We start from the raw sequence: 22,500 nt of genomic DNA on the forward strand, positions 1-22,500 counted from the left end.
AATACGGAAGATCGGACAGATGCGCGTCGAATACAATGACTAAAATACTGTGCACCGATTTGCGTGGTGTGTGGACAAACTCTGCAGGAGTGATATAAAAAGAAATGTCTAACAAATATCTGCCTCATGGTGGCGCTATAATCTGAAAGCATGTTGTGCAGAGGTTCTGAGTTGGCATCCAGGAAGAGTGAGTGCGCATTTTCCGGGCTCTCTAAAGGTGTGTAAAAATAGATCTTCTGGCCACAAAGTGTATTTTAGACTGATTCCGGTTTGATAGTGCCGGCCAAAGTGCAGTCCGTCTAACGACTACAAAATGACGTAGGCTGTTTCCGCTCCCGACCGGATCAGAAACCCGAAGCGATCCCTGGCTAGGTGTAGACGTGTTCATCTCAGGGTGAGGTGAGCTGGGTGTAGACGTGTTGGATCAGGGTGAGGTGAGCTGGGTGTAGACGGGTGCAGTCTGCTCCCAGTGCTGTGGCGGGGGGGTGTGGCCATCGCTGAGGGGCGTGTACATGGGCCTCCCCGCGTAGCTGAACGCCGAGTACAGCCCCGCCCCTCCTCCTCCGCCCCCCTGGTGGTCGTAGCGTTCGTACTGCACCCTGGAGACGCAGACGGAGGGCGGGTACGCGGCCGAGGAGGAGGAGGGTCTTGAAGAGAAGAAGGAGGGGCTTGAGGATAAGGAGGAGGAGGGGCTTGAGGATGAGGAGGAGGAGGGGCTGTAGTGGGAGGAGAGCAGGTTGAAGGAGGTGAAGGAGGAGCGATGAGGGGAGGAGCCTAGCGGCTGCTCACCGTGGCGTCCGAGACTCAGCTGCTCCGTCTTGATGGCGGTCCTCTGTGGCTCCGCCTCCCACCCACAGGCTCCTCCCAGAGGGGTCAGGGTGTACTGCGGTCCCTGCTGCCTCTGGACCTTAGGGACCCAGACCTGTGGGCAGAGATGGAACCGTTATACTGCTGTGTATTTGTTTATTTGTTAGGATCCACATTAGTCTTCCTAGGGTCCACATATAAAAACAGTATGAACCTACGGTCGCAATTATTAACTATCATATCGTCGTTGTCGGGTGGAAACCTTGTATGTCCAAAACCGTTTGTGTTGTATTTATAATTTTTAAAATGATTTAAACTAGTGAAAACAGCCGATCTACAAGCACACAAGTAGATCTGCTGTTGTATGATGTGCGACTGCCTTGTGATGAAGCAGGGCTTAAAGGTCTTTGCACACTGCTGCGTTTTTCGGGCCGTATATCGGTGTGAATTTCGGAGCGCGTGAATAAAAAAATCAATCACGTTTGCACACTGCCGCCCGTTTCGCGCACCACTCGGTCCCTTGCCCCCTCTCTCTCTCTCTCTCTCCTTGCCCTGAAAAACGCATTTCGCAACGAAAAACGCAGCAGTGTGCAACCAGCTTTACTTTGCGAAAATTTTACAAATTTGAAACTTGGAGATCGAGGTTTCTGCCCAACAGTGACGATATAATAAGTACATCAGTACCTGTGGGCTGAGCATTGCAGCCCCCGGCACGGTGCTGATGCTGTAAGTGGCGGTGTAGGCCAGCGGGGGGTGTGGCCTATCAGGTTGGAGGGGGTGTGGCCTGTCGGCGGGGAGGTACTGGTCCAGCTCGTTGACGTCGAAGCTCTCCATGTGTGAGATGACGTCGCAGCTCAGCTGGCCGAGGTCCACGTCGGCGAACAAGTCGGTGCTGAGCTGGCGAGCAGCAGGCCCCTCCCCCCCGGCTCCTCTGATGACTCCGCCCCCTCCGCGCACCCCGCCCTCGCGCTTCGGGTCCGGCTTTGCGGAGCCCACGGCCTCGGCCTTGGGGGTGGGGGGAGGGGTGGGGGGTCCCTGGGACGCTGGAGAGAGAGAGAGAGAGAGAGAGAGAGAGAGAGAGAGAGAGAGAGAGAGAGAGAATTAACCCATTAAGACTTGAGGCGATTCTAAAAAAGTTTTTTTCTAAAAACCTACTGTATGTTTCTCAAACTGTGGTGCTCAAATCTTTTCATCGCGGAGCTCCCAACATCTCAAAATATGTTGTTTTAGGGACCCCGAGAAAAGAGTTACAAATGTTCACTTTAAAATATATCTATTGAAAAATATTCACACATTTTCATGATTTTTCAAAAATAGCAGATATACATACAAGCTCATGGCACGGCACTCTTTATTTCTAAATAAATGATACGTAATAATTAACATTCTATATTGTTCTTAACATAACTCTCTTAACACACACACACACACACACCAGTGAGTGGTCCAGGTGAGTGCAGGTCTCTGGTGCTGGATGCGGGGGAGTGGGCCGTCCTCTGCAGACCTCTGAAGATGACGTCATCTCTCGTCTCAACGTCTTCCTCCACCACATCACTCTGTCCGCTCTTCACACTCTTCCTGCGCCGCGGCTGTTTTAATCACAATTATCATTTAAAAGCTCCTGTCTACTGTGCAATCTTCATTCCTATACTCTCACCTATGGTCATGAAGTGTGGGTCATGACCGAAAGCATAAGGTTGCGGTTACAAGCAGACGGGTGGCTGGTATCTCCCTTAGAGATAAGGTGAGAAGTTCAGTCACCCGAGAGAGACTTGTAGAACCGCTGCTCTTACACTTGGAATGGAGTCCGGTGGTTTGGGCATCTAGTACGGATGCCCCCCGAGTGCCTTCCTAGGAAGGTCCTCGATGCACGTCTCACTGGGAGGAGACCCCGTGGCAGACCAAAGACCAGATGGAAGGATTATATCTCCACACTGGCTGAGGAGGGCCTCGGTAGTCGGTATACCTCCGGAAGAAGTGGATAATGTTTTCTCAGGAGAGGGAACACTGGAAATTTTACCCCCGCGACCCGTTTCCGGATAAGCGGTTGAAGATGGATGGATGGATATTATTTGGTCAATATATTTAGTCTCATAATTTTAGTTGATGAAATCAACACGTTGATATCCACCTGTTTCTGCGAGAATGTACTATAGCATTATCTGTGGACACTTCTGGTTAACAGCCGACATACAAGCTCACGTTGCGTCGCAGATGCAACCGTTGTGAGCTTGTAGATCATTCTCAGGATACCTGGTACTTGTAGTCATATGGGATACCTGGTACTTGTAGTCAGGATGGTCCTTCTTGTGTTGAATACGAAGCCGCTCTGCCTCTTCTACGAACGGACGCTTCTCCACCTCGTTGAGAAGCCTGGATGGATGAGGGATGGATGGATGGATGGATGGATGGATGGATGGATGGATGGAGGGATGGATGGAGGGAGGGAGGGAGGGAGGGAGGGGGGATGGGGAAAAGAGGCAGAATTTATAGGCCAGTGCTTGTAAATCAAATCTCTTTTTGAAAAGCAGAAATCAGCCGACCAACAAGCCCACAACATATTGCGGATGTGATGGGTAGTGGACGCGTTGTGGACTTACAGAAGGACATACAGTAAGTGATGTGTTTTCTTTGGTTGTGTTCAGGCTCTAAATGCAGACAGTAATCATTGCCATGGAGCCAAGCACTGTTCATTAACAGGAGTCTCCATGCCTCTCCAGTTCATCCAAACAGGAGAATGCTGTTCCAAATGTACAGTATTGTGTTGTTGTATATGAGTTCTCTCCCTTGATTGGATTCAATTGGTATCCTGACCAGAAAATGCATTTTCTGTTTAATAAAGAGCTGGAGAGACCCCTGTTACTAAAGCGTGTTTGACACTATAGTAATGATTGATTACTGTCACAATATAGAGCTATTTAACACTGTTACTGAACAAACACTCTATAGCAATGATTACTGTCACAATATAGAGCTATTTAACACTGTTACTGAACAAACACTCTATAGCAATGATTACTGTCACAATATAGAGCTATTTAACACTGTTACTGAACAAACACTCTATAGCAATGATTACTGTCACAATATAGAGCTATTTAACACTGTTACTGAACACACACTCTATAGCAATGATTACTGTCACAATATAGAGCTATTTAACACTGTTACTGAACACACACTCTATAGCAATGATTACTGTCACAATATAGAGCTATTTAACACTGTTAATGAACAAACACTATAGCAAAGATTACTGTCACAATATAGAGCTATTTAACACTGTTAATGAACAAACACTATAGCAAAGATTACTGTCACAATATAGAGCTATTTAACACGGTTAATGAACAAACACTATAGCAAAGATTACTGTCACAATATAGAGCTATTTAACACTGTTACTGAACAAACACTATAGAAAAGATTACTACTAGCAAGACTCCGAGTAGCGACCTTGCCCACGCTTAAATAACAGACTGACACAATATGTCCATATATGGGCATGCCCCGATATGGGCTTAATGATGATTTCAGGGATCTCCATACTGTATGTGGGCATAAAAGGGAAGTGTGGTTGCCGAGACGCAAGTCACAACTGAATTCTGTCTTGGCCATATGGAGTGTGACATGAGGCGTGACTGACTTGACGCACATCATGAGCTGCAGGTTTTCATAGTAAATGCGACCTACGTGCCTCCAGGGTTAAATAAAGTGTGTGTGTTGATAGCGTACCTCCACAGATTTCCATGCAGGGTCTTTAAATAAAGTGTGTGTATAGCAGGGGTTCCTAAACTTTTTTGTCTCAGGGCACCCCATAAATATTTTTTTAATCCGAGGCACCCCTACATTATAATTTTCACTCCCAGCACCTTAGCATATCGCCATTGTCGGGTGGAAACCTTGTACAGGTATGTCCAAAACTGTTCCTTTTGTATTTATCATCTATAAAATGTACTAAACTAGTGAAAACAGCAGATGTAGATCGGCTGTTTTCACTAGTTTTGTGCGACAGTCTTGTATGATGAAGCAGGGCTTTGCTTTACCAAAATACGTACACATTTGAAACTTGGAGATACGAGGTTTGGACACGAGGAAGTGTCCAAATAAATTCCAAATATTATCAAATTATCTCGCGGCCACCCCTGGACTGCCGTCACGGCACCCCAGGGTGCCCCGTCACCCACTTTGAAAACCCCTGGTGTATAGTTACGGTACCTCCACAGTTTGCCCAGGGTCTTGCTGAGCTCGGCGTTGTGCAGGTGAGGGTACTGGTCGGCCAGCTTCCTGCGGGCAGCCTGCGCCCACACCATGAAGGCGTTCATGGGACGCTTGACGTGAGGCCTTTCCTTACTGGAGCCGTGCCCGCTGCGCACCGGCACGGGCACCAGCGTCCAATCATAGCCCTTTAGAACCTGGCACACAAAGAGAGGTGAAGTAAGTACATTTACTCAAGGCAAGCACTGTCCGGAGTGCCTGGCATCAGCCAGACTGATAACATGGATTCACTCACACGTTCTTCTGCGGTATCAGTCTGAGAAATCTCAAAATGACAGGCCAATCAGTGACTGCGTTTCAATTGAACAGTGTAACACAGTCATTGATTGGACCGGTCATTTTCTGACTTAGAAATGCAAAAACAAAAAACAATACGTGAATGCAAGTCTCCATGGTGTGAGTAATAGAAAAACAAAAGTCATTTTGGAGGTTAACTATCCCTATACAAGTACAATAACATGATAGCCCACTGACTTCATTTAAATTTAATGTGATCTCACCTTTTGCCACAGACTTTTTTTACAGACAAAAATATCCACCACAAGCCAACATGGTGATGACTGATGACCCCTGATTTTGAGGCTAATATATAGGCCTACTTTACATCTTCTTCAGTAAGATAATGAATAAAGGACTTTTGCTTGTAACAAAGTATTTTTGCACTGGACTGATGTAATGGGTATAGGCTAGACCTATTTATTTCTCTCTGGGGTCCAACCTATGTTCCCCAGGTTCTATGTTCCCCAGGTTCTATGTTCCCCACTTTCTCTCTCACGCACACGTCGCACACTGGGACACGCACCTGGGACACAGCGTCACGGATACAGACAGGGAACTTGTCATCCTTCTTGGGGTCCCTGCTGCTGGCGGCCATCAGGTCCGGTGGTCCGCCGGCCTGGTTCTCTGAGGGCCGGGTGTTCTCTGCGTCCGAGCCCGGGGACAGGGAGGGGGACGGGGAGTCCCCCCCGACCCCGTCACACACCATCATGCCGGGGCTCGGGGCGTCCTCTGACATCTGCAGGGACCGGGCCAGGAGGAGAATCATACACAAACAGCAAAGGGCTTAAGAATTCACACGATAAGGAGTCACAAAGTCGATGGGAAGGAGTGTGGTTTTCGCCTACAGCGTCTGCTCATAATAAAAGCTGCGTTTCACAGGAAAATGTGACAGTTCAGGTGCTTAAAAGTCGTAAAAGAACAAGCAAAGAGCATCTCTGGGCGTAAAAGCTGTTCCTAAGATACGGAATGGCGTTCCCTCGTCAGGAAAACCCCAAAAGGGACAGCAGGACATGCGCCTCTGTTGCTGCAGCTCCGTGCGTAAAAGCTGTCCATCTTTGGAGAGCGTCTTTACGCATTAAACTCCTCCGGTAAAAAAGCGTTACATAGCTGTTAAAGAACTAAGTTTTTCTCGCATTCTCATTTTCTTGCAAGTGAGGAACAGGAGGATTACAGCCAGGTTAACATAGAACTGTGTCTGTGCGTCATCAGCAACTGCCGCTATGAATGGAGACAGCCTGTTTTATAAGAGAGAGAGAGAGAGAGAGAGAGAGGGGGGGGGGGGGGGGGGGGGGAGGGGCCAACCACAGAGGAAATCCCACAATCTATTGGCTGGTGAGAGTGTGACGTCAAAATTACGGGCTATTTTCTGTCTCTCACACACGAGCACACACACACACACACACACACACACAAATTGAGTCATGGCCAATAGGGGGAGAAAACATGATTCAGGGCTGTTGCAACAGTGGCTGATGTGTCAAAAACTGGTTCTGATTTGTTCCAGACAACTGCAACTCTCTCTCTTTCTCTCTCTGGGTACGTTCAGACAGTCAGACTCAGAGGCAGATGCACTGACCCTTAAGAGAATAACCTGGAAGATGCGTTAGCTCTGTGACCGAAGACACATTATGCCTCTGGCTCTGTGGGGTCACAAGCTCAAGGGTTGAATACAGGTTCATGGTTCAGCACTGCTGTAGGGGCCTACTCTCACCCGGCAGTGATACGCACTTATAGTCCAGTAAAAATAAGGCTGAGGTTGGACAAAAATGTATTATTTAGTTTTTCAACTGATTCTGACAGGAAATTAGGTCTACTAGCCATAGGGTTACCAACCGTCCCGTAAAATACGGGATCGTCCCTTTTTTGGAAACTAAAAGACGTGTCCCGTATTGAACTGAAACGGGACGCTCTTTGTCCCGTATTTTAAGGTTGGGGGATAAATATGAATGACGGGATGATTTAATTGAGAAATGACAGCGATTCTGCCTGTCAGAGAGCTTCCACTTCCACTCTGCTCTCCTCTGAGACGATAAGTGCTGCATCCCATTGCTGTGAGAGGCGCTGCGCTGTTTGTAAGCAGCTGATTGGCTTATTAACATACGGCTCTGAGTGTTGCTAAGACACAGTCTCCGCCCCCTACACACTCCCTTCCCAAGCATGGGCTGTAGGTTCACTCCACAAGTTGCCTGCGAGAGACGAAACGAGTGCGTGCGAGCGACCATACGACAGTGCTCGGCTCAGAACATTGTTTAATGTCTTAAAAAAACGTGTGACAGAAGATTGTGTACAAACATATTAGACATGAATCCATGATAGGTGATAGGCTAAACAAAAAGGTGAAAAAGCAGGCAAGCAACAGAAAATAAGCCATGGATATTGGTATTCCTGGGAACACTACAGTAATCTTGTCTGCCAACTAAAGCGACCCCAGACAGGCTGGTATGTGAAATAACATAAGCATGCGTTGATTTTGTTTTTAAAACCTAATGGTTATTGCTGTATGCCAATATGATTAAACTAGTGTTGGGTACCAGAGAGTGGGCACATAAGGACCAGGTAGACCTAGGCGATATGTTTTGGAAAATTGAGAGACACCCGAATTAATATTGTGAAAGGAAACATATGATTTAATAGAGGAAAATACCCATTTTAGCCAACTTTATAACCGAAAATATCAGATTTTTCGGCCCAAAGACACCCGAATTAATATTGTGAAAGGAAAAATATGATTTAATATAGGAAAATGCCCGTTTTAGCCAACTTTATAACTGAAAATATGCGATTTTTCGGCGCCGCCTTTGGCGGCGCATGTTTCCTTAGAAAGTGTCCCGTATTTGAAACTCTGGGAGTTGGCAACCCTAACTAGCCAGGATAAAAAATCTACCATGATCTGCTCACTGCTAGTCTGGGATCACTTCACTTTTCGGGTTTGTAACCGGTCTGGAGCGGAAACCACAAAACATCATGTTGTAGTACTCAAGGACTACAATTTGTCCAGAACTATCCACCGGAAACAGTTTTAACCCAAAATAATTCCCCTGCGCTCAAGGACATACTTTTATGGCCTACCTAATAAACTCCTCGATGCGGAATAGTTTTGCTTTTGAAAAATTAGTTTGGTATATGCATGTTTTAGTCCAACTTTTAGCGACCGGCAAAACCACACATAGGCTACTCGAGCATTTTAATAGGGATTGGGGAAACAAACGGTGGGAACCAAATCAAAGCGACGCCGCTTCTTCTAGTGGTTTCCGCGCTTTAGGCGGAAACCAAACGGTCTGTTGTGAACGAACACCAGGCTCTCTCCCGGGAGAAAGCCTGGTAGGCGAGGTTAGCTCACTGCAAATACCCACAGTGGCCAAATCAAGTTGGGCTCCCATCGACTTTCTATACAGGAGGAAAATACCCAGAAAAAGAATCTGCTTTAAGTAGGATGTGAGGGGTCTAACTAGGGGTTTGTCATGATGCTGAATCCATTGCAATCATTTGTGTTGCACAAAAACATTCATTGGCCCCATAAAACGCCCACAAAACTGTGGAAAAGTGATGACTCATCACTTTTCATCACTAAACCATCATTTTCTTGGGCAATTGTTAGCCCAAGGAATGTTTTTTGTCCAAAACAAATGCTTGCAATGGATTCAGCATCATGACAAACCCCTAGTTAGACCCCTCACATCCTACTTAAAGCAGATTTTTTTTCCGGGTATTTTCCTCCTGTATAGAAAGTCGATGGGAGCCCAACTTGATTTGGCCACTGTGGGTATTTGCAGTGAGCAGATCATGGTAGATTTTTTATCCTGGCTAGTAGACCTAATTTCCTGTCAGAATCAGTTGAAAAACTAAGTAATAAAATGTTGTCCAACCTGAGTGTATTTTTCCCTAGATTTACTAGACTATTTAGGGCTGTCACGATATGACATTTTACAGGACGATTAATTGTCACTCAAATAATTGGCGATTAACGATTTAATTGTGTTTTTGTCGTTGATAATTACATTTCTGTTTGGCTTTTAGGCTTTGAAATTGCACATGGCAGATATGACACATAACCTAAACACACAAATAAATTACTGACATATTTGACAACTTACTACTTAAAAAATAACTTTGATAGTGTAAATAGCTGATCTACAAGCTCACAAATCGCGACGCGTTGTGAGCTTGTAGATCTGCTATTTCCACTATTTCGGACAATTTTCAACATTCACGATTATGACGATTATGACAAAATAATTGCGATAATGTAAAATAATCACGATTAGACGATTATGTAATAATTGTGACAGCTCTATACGCACTAACCAATGGGACAGACCTAAACGCAGGAAGAACATCACTTTGTTGACACTCCCATTAGCTGCTCAAATGTGAAAGTTCAAAGGTAATTAAGCTCGCAGCTGCGCTGTGAGCTTGTATAGCTGCTATTTTTCAATCGTTAAAGCACAAGATGCGTAATAATGCGTTCCCAGTCTGAATGGGTTAATCCCCCTCCCCCTATGAAGAACATTCATGGGGGGCCCACAGTGAATCCTTGTACCCGCAGCTGGCCCAGAATTTGGTGTGACACCCATGCACACACACACGCACGCACGCACTCACGCACGCACACACACACACACACACACACACACACACACACACACACACACACTGGCACATGTGTCTTCAGATGCAGGTCTGTGGCCAAACATATTTATTTGGGGGTCCATGAAATGTGACCCCCAAAAAAAGGTGACATGAAAAAGTTTGACAACCACTAGGTGTCTATCAAATGCTAAACATCAAGTCTGCTAAACTGTGTCCCTGTAAGCCTAGACAAATGAACATTTTATTTCCCTTTTCCAGAATCTGAAGTTGACCAGCAGACCTCTTGAGGACATGCAGATGGTTGGAGTGAGCGAGAGGCAGATGGAAGCTGATGATCAGCTGTGACGACCCCCTCTGTGCTGCTGTTGAAGGTAGGAACTCTATGCTGTTGCTGCAGCGAGTGCAGTGAAGATGGCTGGAAGGTAAAGGGACCTTTTATTTCAATGCTGCTTCTTGTCGCCCTATTTACTGATTTGTGCTTAGTCGCGTTCCGTGCCATTCGTGTTGGGTCAATTTCATTTCGTCATTGGTCACTTTCGTGGGTAATTTTCATTTGCGTCATTTTCGTTGCATCATTGGTCATTTTCGTGCCATGCTCATTTACGGAAGAATATGAAGAGAAGAATATGAAGTAAAGAGAAGACTGCTCAAGGTAAGTATATTTTTTATTCTTGTTGGCTGCTGGTTAGGGTAGGGAGGTCAGGGAGGATGGCTACGGCCATCAAAACAAACAAAACAAAGGCGCTGGTCTGGACTCTTGGTTTTACCAGGACAGGGTTCAAATCCCTGTGGCACCCTGTTCATTGTTTGTTACACCTTTATTTAAGATTTATTTAAGTTTATTGCTTACATTAAGGGGGGAAACGCATGTTAAAATGTGTATGCATTACTGCAAGCACAAGTTTGTTTGGTTCCCTAATCTTCAGTCCACCAATCGTCTCCATAATCTTCAAGAAGTGCACTGCACCCTCATGTCCAGAGAAACGTATGTTTTGTGTTCAGGCCTACAGTCTATTTTGTGTTCAGCCTTTTCTGTTTTTAACATGGCATGATGGGTCATTTCCATCATGCCAACAGGACAACTCTGCACCAAGTAACATCTAAGCTCAGTATTGATCCCAAATAACTCTGTCCATGGGGTCTGAGGCAGAAATGCCCCTGTTGTCCAGTTTCCCCAGCAGAACCCAGCATCCCTCATATAGCATAGAGTGGAGCCCTCACCTGGGTCCAGAATTTAACTAGTTCCTCATTAATCCATGTTGTCAAAGAGTCACACTCACAGAGGTATACAACATGAGACTCCTCCATTGATTCCCGTTGCTTTCTACTACTGCACAAAACTATAGGCTTCAGTTTTGTCTGCAGAAAAGTTGGGTTAGTGAACGACAGAATGGGAAAAAAGTGAGAGAGAGAGAAGGAATGGTAGAGGTGAGGAAACATAGATGGAGCGCACGCCTCCGTTGACAGCTGCTCAGATGTGTTTCTCTTTCTCACGCTCGCTGTCGTCGGCCAGGCACATGAGTGTAATCCATCTATCAATCTATCATTCATCTGTCTATTAGCCTGTTTTTCCTTCATTCTCTCCATCATTAAGCGGTCCGTCAAACCTCATTCCCGTCTTATTTTCCCCCTGACACGCACTGTGTTATGGAAGTCTAACACACACACGTTTTCAGGCCAAGGACCCCTTAGCTGAGAGAGAGATGAAGCAGGGACCCCCTCTACATATTTGTGTGATGCAGATTTGATTTTCATCGATTTCATAGATAGATTCATAGACTTGTTTGACAGCACTGTCATCAGTCTATGTTGGATTTGTGTTTCTAGTTAACTTGACCTTTCACTCTGTATACTTGGCTTGTACTCTGTACTTTTACTTGTACTTTTCTACCTCTACACCAAACCTATTTGCAGAAAATAGCTGATCTACAAGCTCTCAACGCCTCGCAGCGCGAGGCGTTGAGAGCTTGTTCATCTGCTATTTTGGCTAAAGTTCTCCTCAGAATAGGGACATGAGGGTTCAAGTAGCTCCTCCCCCCTTTCAGGTGATAAGAAGTGGCCTGCTCACTCCTCATGCACTGAAGGAATCATGAGCTCAGTTCGGGGCTCTCCCCAGGATGGCAGAGGGAGAGCAGAGCTTACAGATTACAGTTTAGGCAATTGGCACATGGGTGAAAAGATGGGTTACTCAATCGTGGGATAAAAAATGTAGAAATGTAAAAGTAAGACTATACTAACCCTAACCTCAGTAAGACTATGCCTGCCTGGGAGCCAGTCAAGACAGAGGTGAGGCAGGTTGAACCCAACTCCCACCATCCATAGGGGCTTCCTTATACCCTACTGTTAGGGTAAGGGTTAGGTTTGATTTGGAAGTATTATCATTATCATATAAATATATTTGTGCTAGTGTAGTGTGACCGCGAGGCAACAACCGGGCCACTACTTAACAGGGCGCATACGATAACCAGTCAGCCAAAGAACTGAGCTTGTTGGCGAGTGACCAACGCGCTACCCGGGAGCCTACAGTCGTCCCCTCTACCTGGAAGCGCGACCACGCGCGCCGGCCAGGAGCTAAGCTCGACTTTGAAACCGGGGGCTTCGAACGCCCAGGGATGGAGGATCGACACCTCCTCCTTCCACGACTCCGTCCAGTCTTTCACGGCACTGCCCGGTGACCGTAGGGACCACTGCCACCAATGTAGCGTGACCGCGAGGCAACAACCGCGAGGCAAACCCGGGCCTACTTAACAGGGCGCATACGTTAACCAGTCGGCCAACGCGCTACCCTGGAGCCTACATTAGCAGAGAGAGAGACAGAGAGAGACAGAGAGAGAGGTATACATGCATACAAGTACTGTATCCATACACAAAATGTATGTATATATGTGGTGCTGCAGTACACTGGCATGAGGATTCATGGGTCAATTTGGCCCAGTGCATCAATGCAAAGCATGCACGCACGCACGCACGCACGCACGCACGCACGCACGCACACACACACACACACACCCCTCTACACCACAACAGACAGTGACACCTCCTAATTGGGATGAATGGATGTCATTAAGAGAGAGACGGAGAGAGAGAGCAGAGCCATGAAGAATACAACATGTTACAATAACAACCATTAAAGAGAGGAGCTCCCTGACACGCACACACACACACACACACGCACACACACACGCACGCACGCACGCACACGCACACGCACACACGCACACGCACACGCACGCACACACACACACACACTGAGGGACTTTGGCTGGGCCAAGAGTCAGTCGGGTGACGTGTGATGACAATGACTTTTAGATGACATCCTCTCTCTCTCTCTCTCTCTCTCTCTCTCTCTCTCTCTCTCTCTCTCTCTCTCTCTCTCTCTCTCTCATCTCATTGGCTGTCCCCCTCTTAAGCTCCGCCCCTCTCCGTCACCTCACTAAATGGCTCCTCCCATCGACCACAAAGCTCGGGCCTCACGTCTTTGTTATGAAACGAGTCTCTGCTGGTACCAACAAACGACGGCCGAAGGCCTCGTTAAAAACCATCAAAGCTTTTTGCTACAATAAGGACACTGGCGATGTGTCGCCGTTTGGTCGCGGTCACAGCGGACCAGTTTGTTTTCTTTTGAGCGGAGAACAGGCAACTGGACCGACCTCAAAACCCTCGAGCTTAACGTGTCCTCCATAGTATGACTGTGTCTCCTGCCAAAGAGAACAGATCTACAATAGGGACCCATTCCACTGGGATGCGTCTCTACCTTGTAGATCCATTGTCTTTGGCAAGTGTCATCCTTGTACAGTTGATTATAATTTGGCCTTCGCTTCCATGACTATAAAGTAGACATCAAAATCTGTCACAACTAGAAGCAGTGCTCTTCTGAGCACAGGTCTCCACCAGGCCATGCGGCCTGTTATAGCGCCACCATGAGGCTGATTTGAAAAGTTTGAAGTGGCATTTCTTCCTCTGCCTAGTGGGAATGTGCGTGCACAATTTCACAAAAATGGTACGCTGTGTTCGTGATTTGAAGCATTTTGTTCAAAACTGACCAATCTTACAAACTTTGAAATCCAATCTCAGCCAATCAGGATGGAATATGGACAATCGGGGAGTATGTGTGCTCAGTTTGGCAGCGACTGGGCCAACGGCACCGGAGATTAGCTGGTAACAAACTGGAGTATACACGCACGGACGGACGGACAGGGGCGAAAACATACTCTCCCCCATGCCTTCGGCTGGTGGAGACAATTAGAATGTTAGTAGTAGAACGGTCTGGAGTTAAATTGCTTTGGGATTCATTCAAGAGCTTTACATAACACTGACTTGCTCACACCTCATACCAGTTTGTGTTTTGATTTTTGCCTCATTTGTTTGACTCCCTTGTTTCACCATGTATTCTCTCCTAGTACAGGACTCTCCTGTAACACATATCTTATACAGTATATTATATATTGTCTTTTTACCACTGTTATATTCTGACAGAGTTATATCCCCAACTAACCTATATCTGTGACAGCATTTCCAATGCGCTGGGGGAATGTGTGTGTTTGTGTGTGCGTTTGTGCGTGCGTGCGTGCATGCATACGTGAGTGCGTGTGTTTTCTTTTTTTTTTAAAGATTTGTTTTTTGGGCTTTTTATGCCTTTATTGATAGGACAGTAGACTGACAGGAAAAGGGGAGAGAGATGGGGAATAACATGCAGCAAAGGTCGTCCGGATCGGGAATCGAACCGGCGACGCCAGCAGGCATCATAGCCTAGTATGTGGTACGCGTCTTGACCACCAGGCCAGCGGGCGCCCCAATGCGTGTGTTTTCTCACATTAACTGATGCAGCTCTTCAGCTCTCTCTCTCTCTCTCTCTCTCTCTCTCTCTCTCTCTCTCTCTCTCTCTCTCTCTCTCTCTCTCTCTCTGGATCCAGGTCAAAGTGTGCGGGAGGAATTAGGATTGTATTGACTCTCGTTGCGCTGTCCTCCATTAACGTGCCAAGTGAAATGCAGGGGGGAGTGTGTGTACTCGCGTGTGTGTGCATGCATGCGTGCGTGCGTGCGTACGTGCGTGCGTGCGTGCGTGCGTGTGTGTGTGCATGCGTGCGTGCGTGCGTGCATGTGTGCGTGTCTGTGTGTGTGTGATATAGTCCAACATTCCTGAAGCCTCTCCTGCAGTTTATAGCTCTTGGCAGAATGTAAAAACAAAACAACAAAACAGCATTTTAAATATTTCTGCATTTTCCTCACAAACCAACAATGTTTCAAGGTCGAACCTCCTTTGTGTTCTTTGAGTTTTTCGTGTTTTTCATGTTCTTGCAACATTTCTGTACAAGATCAGTGTGTGCATAATTCATGGCCACAACAGCCCTAATATAGACTCTTCCTTACTTGACACAGGTGTTACCAATGATATTTAGAAGGCTCAGTTCCTTTTAGTGTAACGCAGTGGTTCTCAATTATTAGCGACTTTAAGCTTGATGATTTTCAGGACGGCAACACCAGGCGGACTACGGCTGCTATGACGTAATCGCCGTAGCGGTCAAAATGGTTAAGCAAAGCCTCGGTGGCGACGGGTACCCACCCCTTTCACTGAATGCTTTGGTTCCCATGGCGACGCGTACACGCAGCAGACGGAGTAGGCGCTACGAGGGAAGGGACCTCCTGCCGTAGTAGAGACGGCTGCGAAGACGGCAGGTTTATCTATCTAGCTGGGATCATTTCTGGTTACCGTTGTCATCTGCCGTTGCCGTAGCGTTGCTTAAGGTCACAATCATTTCAAGGACCTCCATAACCCTGAGAGTGTACAAATGGAACCAAATGGAACCTTGTTGGTTCCATTTGTACACTCTCAGAGTCACACACCCGTAAGGGGCCTTTTGGAACCCCCCACAAGGAACCACAAGGGCACCAGGACCACACTTTGAGACCCACTGGTGTACAGTAGCAGTTTCCAGTGAATATATGCATTATGCAACATGCAACAATATCAGCACGCTGACCAGAATTAGTCTCGCGAGGCCAGACTGTTGCCTCCGCTATTTGGGCAAATGCTCCCGGCATACAGTCTGGCAAACGGAAATAGAAACGATGAGTGCGAGATAAAGCGGATGTGACGCAACCGCTCCCTTGGTGCAGTAGCAATAACATGTCCTACTGAAAGCGTTATGTCTCCTTTCTGGGGGCGTTATTTCGTCTTTCTCTGGTGTTGTTGGTGTTACCTCCATGATGCTTTCAAACGTTTTTCTTAAACTATACACCCATAACAAGAATAGGCCGCTCGAATGACTTTGTCTGAGCTATTGTTGCGACCGTCAGGGAGCAGTTTACTATGATAACCTCCACCGGCCGTCCGTCCGTCACACATCATGTTACACAAACCTTTGTGTACGTTGCTGTGGCAACAGTCTGTTGTTGCTGGTCTGTTAGTGTACGTTAGCAACCACCTTAGCAACCATGGTTTTACCCTAGCAACCAACTGTTTACCCTAACAACCAACTGTTTACCATAGCAACCATGTTTTTTTACCCTAGCAACCAACTGTTTACCATAGCAACCAGATACGCAGAGCAGGGATCTCCATATATGGGCATAAACAGGTGACATCACACTGATGTCAGATACTCAGAGCAGGGATTTCTCCATAATATATGGGCATAAAAGGGATTCTGTTAGGGATCTCCATATATGGGCATAAAAGGGATTCTGTTAGGGATCTCCATATATGGGCATACAAGGGATTCTGTTAGGGATCTCCATATATGGGCATAAAAGGGATTCTGTTAGGGATCTCCATATATGGGCATAAAAGGGATTCTGTTAGGGATCTCCATATATGGGCATAAAAGGGATTCTGTTAGGGATCTCCATATATGGGCATAAAAGGGATTCTGTTAGCTGTTAGTGATCTCCATATATGGGCATAAAAGGGATGCTGTTAGGGATCTCCATATATGGGCATAAAAGGGATTCTGTTAGGGATCTCCATATATGGGCATGAAAGGGATTCTGTTAGGGATCTCCATATATGGGCATAAAAGGGATTGTATCCCAGATGATGCCCTGTTAGGAGATCCACACTAACAGAATCCATATATGGTCCTACCGACAGCTGCTATAAGCCAACCCTGGCGATAAGGTCTGAGTCGAAGAAATGCTTCTTTCCTGGCAAGAATTGCCCCTTTATACTGTAGGGCTCGTTTGTGTATTGTATGACATCACGCCACATCATCGGCTGAGGACTGTGTGATGTCATCATATCTCCATATATGGAGACATAAGTTGCTCATGCCCAAATATGGGCTGGTGAGGTCAGACTTAGTGTGATGCATAGGTTATCTCCATATATGGAGATTCAACTTCAATGAGTAACCATGGCAAACTGTCAACTGCCCGTATGTCTTGATAATTGGTAAAACAAACTTTTGGCCTATTTGTGGAGATAAGCGACCAACGGTCGCTTATCTCCCGATTAGGGAGTCTTACTGGTGTTTCTGTTATGTTTCCAATGGGACTACAGTTCAGTGCAGCACTGGCTACTTCCGATACTCGCAGTTCGGGAGCTGCCGTTCCAGACTCTGTATAGCATTCAGAGATTGTGGAATAGTTGTCTGGCTACGCAAGACTAGACCAGAATGGAACAGAGCCTTCATTATATCATTTCCTGTGAAGGAAGTAAGGAAGAGACCCAATTTCCATCCATAATGGTTGCTGTGCACAGAGCCTGTTATGCTACACTGATTTGGATATTTTATGTATTTCTGATTTCCATTGTTAGCACAGTAGGCCTTCTGTATGCGGAACGCACTAACTTCTTGCAGCTGTATGAGAGTGGTAACAAATGAACTTTCTAGATGCTTTGTCTTCCTCTGGAGTCTCTTTCACTTTCTCCATCTTAAGGGTGCTGTAGTACAAATAAGTGATATTGTTTGGTTAAAAACATCGTGTTAAACTAAGGTATAATATTGTGAAGGTTACGCTATAGAGTGGTTGTTCAGTAACGGGTAGGGGTGTAACGATACATTTTAATAGCGATTCGATACACATCACGATACATGGTTGACGATACGATACATGGACGATATTGGTTCATTTGGCGATACGATACGATTCGATTTAATTATTTAAAATCGATATAGTAACTATTTAGCAAAGAAATTAAATCTGTGTGAAAGGTGTGGATAGTGCAGGTTTTTAACTCATTCTTAGCCAAATCGCCTTTCATCGCCATTTTGGGGACGCCAAACCGTGCCAGATCGCCAAACGTCGCCTTGGGGATCATTTTCTGATGATTTAGGTATTTTTTTGACATTTTTTGAGCTATAAATGACCATTCTAGCTTCATATAAGCTTCAGCAAGGATTCTGCGATGGAAGTGACGTCATCGCCGGAAACCGGAAATCGAGCGTGTCAATCATGTACCCGAGCATATATTTTACATTGGAAACCATTACAGCAACTCGGCTCTATCTCACGTTCTAAACGTCGGATCTTGATCCGGTTTGAAGGCTCTGTGCGTCAATTGGGCATCTAAGGCACATAGTCGATACTTTTTTTTTTTTTTAAGAGCGCGGATGGCGTGCACGGGTCCCGGGCCGTTCCATGCTAACGCTAATGCTAAGTGAATGGACTGGTTGCTAATTTGAGGCCTTCTAGCAATCGCCAGAGACCTTAATCGCTGGCGACATCTAGTGTACACTATATAGACTACAGCCTACCAAAACATCATGCATATAAGGGAGATCTACTGTGACTCTGAAAAATTAATAATTTCCTGGCAGTATAGGCGCAAACGCATATTGTAAATGGCTGTGTATGTGTTTTTAAGGGAAACATGTATTATTATGGATATAAATAAGTAAACACAGTGATTATCTGCCAAATACATGGACATTGTATATTGACAAACCTGCACCTTGACATGAACCCAGAGATTACACACATTTATCGATAGACCAGTGTAGCTATATGGAAAGGAGAAGTAATTAAACCCCTCCTTTTCATTTTTTCTTTTTAAAAATGCTAAATACAATGCCCAAGTAGGTAGTATCGATACAATCGATTCTTTGCACTACCGATTCGATACGATACAAAATAAAACGATACGATTCGATTTTAGCTGTTTTCATTTCGATCTACTTCGATTTTTTAAGTTAAGAACGATATTTCGATACAGTTACTATATCGTTACACCCCTAGTAACGGGTCTGTCTGTCTCGCCAGCTCTTTAGTAAACAGAAAATAAATGTTCAGGTGGGTTGCCAATTTCATCCAATTAGGAAAAAGGGTCACGTTCTCTTAACTGTATGTTCTCTCTTTCTTTCTTTCTTTCTTTCTTTCTTTCTTTCTTTCTTTCTTTCTTTTAACTCACGACACTTTAAGCCTATAATGATATAATAAAGCCTGTAATGACATCCCCAAAATAGAGTTGTCATGTTAAAAGTAGCATGGCACACACACAATAACGCACACGTGCACACATTTTAACTTCAACCTGTCTACTCTCAGCTGGAGTAGACAGGCTTCCGAGACACAGAGCCACATGCTATCCATTTTACAAGATCTCTCTATCCACGCATGCACGCACACACACACGCACGCACGCACGCACGCACGCACGCACGCACGCACGCACGCACGCACGCACGCACGCACGCACACACACACACACAGCATGCCAGGATTACTCCGGCTTGTCGGACACCTCTGGGAAGAGATCAGGAAACAACAACACCTTTGTACTTCCTGCACTGAAGTCAGGCTGCTGTTTGTTTAGACAATATGGACACGCACGCACGCACGCACGCGCGCGCATACACACACACGCACACACACAGTGGCGTCAGTGCAGAAAAAGCTAAGGTATGGCAACATGACTGGTGTCTTGCACGCGCGCCTTCGCGCGCGTGCAAGACACCAGTCATGTTGCCATACAGGCATGATACATTTAGGCATGATACATTTATTTTAAGAAGTACATTTTAGTTTTTCTCCACATTTCTACGGTTTCTTGGGCTGGATATGGCAGCCTGGAACGGTTGTTCAAGTGCAGCTAAACTTGGCATGTTAGTAAACGTGCCGCGATTAACAATAATGAATTGCACCTGTGCAGCTGACCTGCGGAACCTGGGAATATACCATTCTGTCAATATCGGGAGAATAAAAGTGTGGAGAGTATAATTATAATACCTTGTTAAAGTGAACATTTTGATACATTTTGCATTTGTAGTTATTTTACTGTAATTTAACAACATGATAACCAGCACAGATAGACAAAGAGACATTCAATGGATTTATATTTAAAGGAGCTATAGTCAACTTTTTCATTGTAGGGCGGGCCGACACTTTGTTTACATCCTAGTCTATCCACAAGTTTCCAACATCCCATAGTGCATTGCGCAGAAATTGGACGGAGCTTCCGGCGCCGTAGCCGAGTGTGATCTACAAGCTCACAACGGCTGCATCTGCGACACGATGTGAGCTTGTATATCTGCTGTTAACCGGAAGTGTGGTGCAAAAGATTCTCCAGTAAATTCCCGCGGAAAGAGGTGGATAGACTAGAATGTAAACAAAGTGTCGGTCTGACAATGGCCAAAATGATTATTTTATCATGATTTTACGCTTTTTGTGGTCATTTTTTAATAGAAACACATATATGAAGCTTATTTTTTTATAAAATATTTTCGAAACATTTTTATTTTAGCATCCGTTTTTCAAGAAAAGTTGACTATAGCTCCTTTAAAAGTAACTTTTATTCTCTCCTCTGGACCCAGGGTATAGCAGCTGCATACCCCTGCCATACCCAATCGACGCCCCTGCACGCACGCACACACACACACACACACACACACACACACACACACACACACACACACACACACACACACTTGCAGCACGTTCCTTGGTCTGCTTCCTCTGCCAGAGCAGCCTTGTTGGATGGTCTTCATTAACACAACATCAATCATGGGCTGGAAACTCTCCCCCCGGCCTTGTCACTTTAAAACAAACAGCATCATTACTGAAACCATGGATTTGAGAAAACACATGAAATATGAAAGAAGAAGAGGACGTAGAACTCATTCCGATAATGAACGTTGTCAGCCCGTGCACTTTCAGACGTGGATTAACACATAACAAATGGAGGGGGCAGCACTGTGTAATGACGCACATCAATGAGTGCATGATGGATTGTCTCGCACATCCACAACAACTCGACTAACTATGTTAGTGTTATAACGATGTATTTTCTTTTGTCCTCAAGGGAATCAATCCTTAAAGGACAACTTTGTTTTTTTACAACAAGGGTTCATATTTTAGTACGCATGGGGGCATGCGTGTATGTATTTTTAGACACAATAAGCCAGCAGTTTCTTTATTGCTATTAGGTTGGAACTATTGCTTCAAATTTCTTGCTATGCATTAGCCCTAAAATAAAGGCTTTTTAACTGTCCCTCAAGAGTGCCTTGGTCTAATTTTTTTTGCATCAATTTTGTCACCTGACTACCAAAGAGCACCTTGTGTGGGAGATTTTTACTCTACAGCCAAACAGATGCACTCCTTACCCTCTGTTTTCTATATTGCTGTATTGACTTTGACCTCTAAGGACCTTCCAGGGAGAGTGCTCATGTGCGTCTTGCGGTGACACGCTGCCTAGTTTCTTCTGCTCTGAGCTGTTTCTTTTGTTTTTTTTCGCACTGTTTTTTGACATTGCACTATTAGGTTGTGTTGGTAGTTTCTGAGTATTTGTCTTGTTTAACAATGACAGTGAGATACTTGTTGCACTAACTAGCATTGACTGCTTTGGTCTCTTTTTTGTAAGACACTTTATGTATATATACTTATATTTAATTCGCCCCCTCTATTGATGCACCTTCTCTTTTTTTGGTACTGTACTGCTCTTGTTTTTTTACTCGTATCTATCTTTTCCTACTTCTCTGTAACTTTGTAAATAACTGTATACTGCTGTGCTACAACTGGACGACTGAATTTCCCCCTTGGGATAATAAAGGTATCTATCTATCTATCTAGCTATTTACAGTAACATTTCTAGCCCCCATAAGTCACATCCAACCATGAAAGGTTGCGTTGTATCTTGGGAATGGGCTTATTCTGTGTAAAATGACATATTTAGCTACTTATATGCATGCCCCCAACCACTGAAATAAGAATCTCTAAAACAATAGAAAGAACTAAATGAAATCAATTTAACACTCATCTTTTATATTCTTTAATTACAATCTAAAATATGAACCCTTATTGTAAAAAACTAAAGTTGTCCTTTAATTCATCTTTGAGCTGTGAGCTTCTAAAGCTGCTTCTCCACTACAGGGCCGAATCAGAAAGAACTTTCAAAAAGGTAGTTTTGCACAAATTGGCCTCCTGGTGACGCTAGAACAAGCCCATGTGAAAAATGTGGGGCAGAGGTTCTGAATTGGCATCCAGGAGTGTGTGTGTGAGGTTAGTAAAAGCAGGGAAGATGTGTTGGGGTTTGCGGTGAAGCCGCATCACCGCGGCTACTGACGTAATGTTGTAGTTTTCTGACTTTAGAAAATCATACACCGCCGTGAT

At 45.2% G+C, this 22,500-nt stretch overlaps 1 protein-coding gene across 1 annotated transcript; it reads right to left on the reverse strand.

Annotated features, from left to right (window-relative positions):
• Positions 1-424: 424 nt before the first annotated feature.
• On the reverse strand, positions 425-6,130 carry LOC308302717 (transcription factor Sox-9-A-like; the record flags this gene model as incomplete). Its single annotated transcript, XM_080747005.1, has 6 exons — positions 425-922; positions 1,492-1,812; positions 2,241-2,396; positions 3,087-3,180; positions 5,026-5,222; positions 5,888-6,130. The coding sequence occupies 6 exons, from the start codon at positions 6,128-6,130 to the stop codon at positions 425-427; spliced, it is 1,509 nt and encodes a 502-aa protein (XP_080603131.1).
• Between the last annotated feature and the right edge of the window lie 16,370 nt (positions 6,131-22,500).

Source organism: Nannobrachium achirus, assembly GCF_963921795.1.
Source record: "Nannobrachium achirus genome assembly, chromosome: 18".
NCBI lineage: Eukaryota > Metazoa > Chordata > Actinopteri > Myctophiformes > Myctophidae > Nannobrachium > Nannobrachium achirus.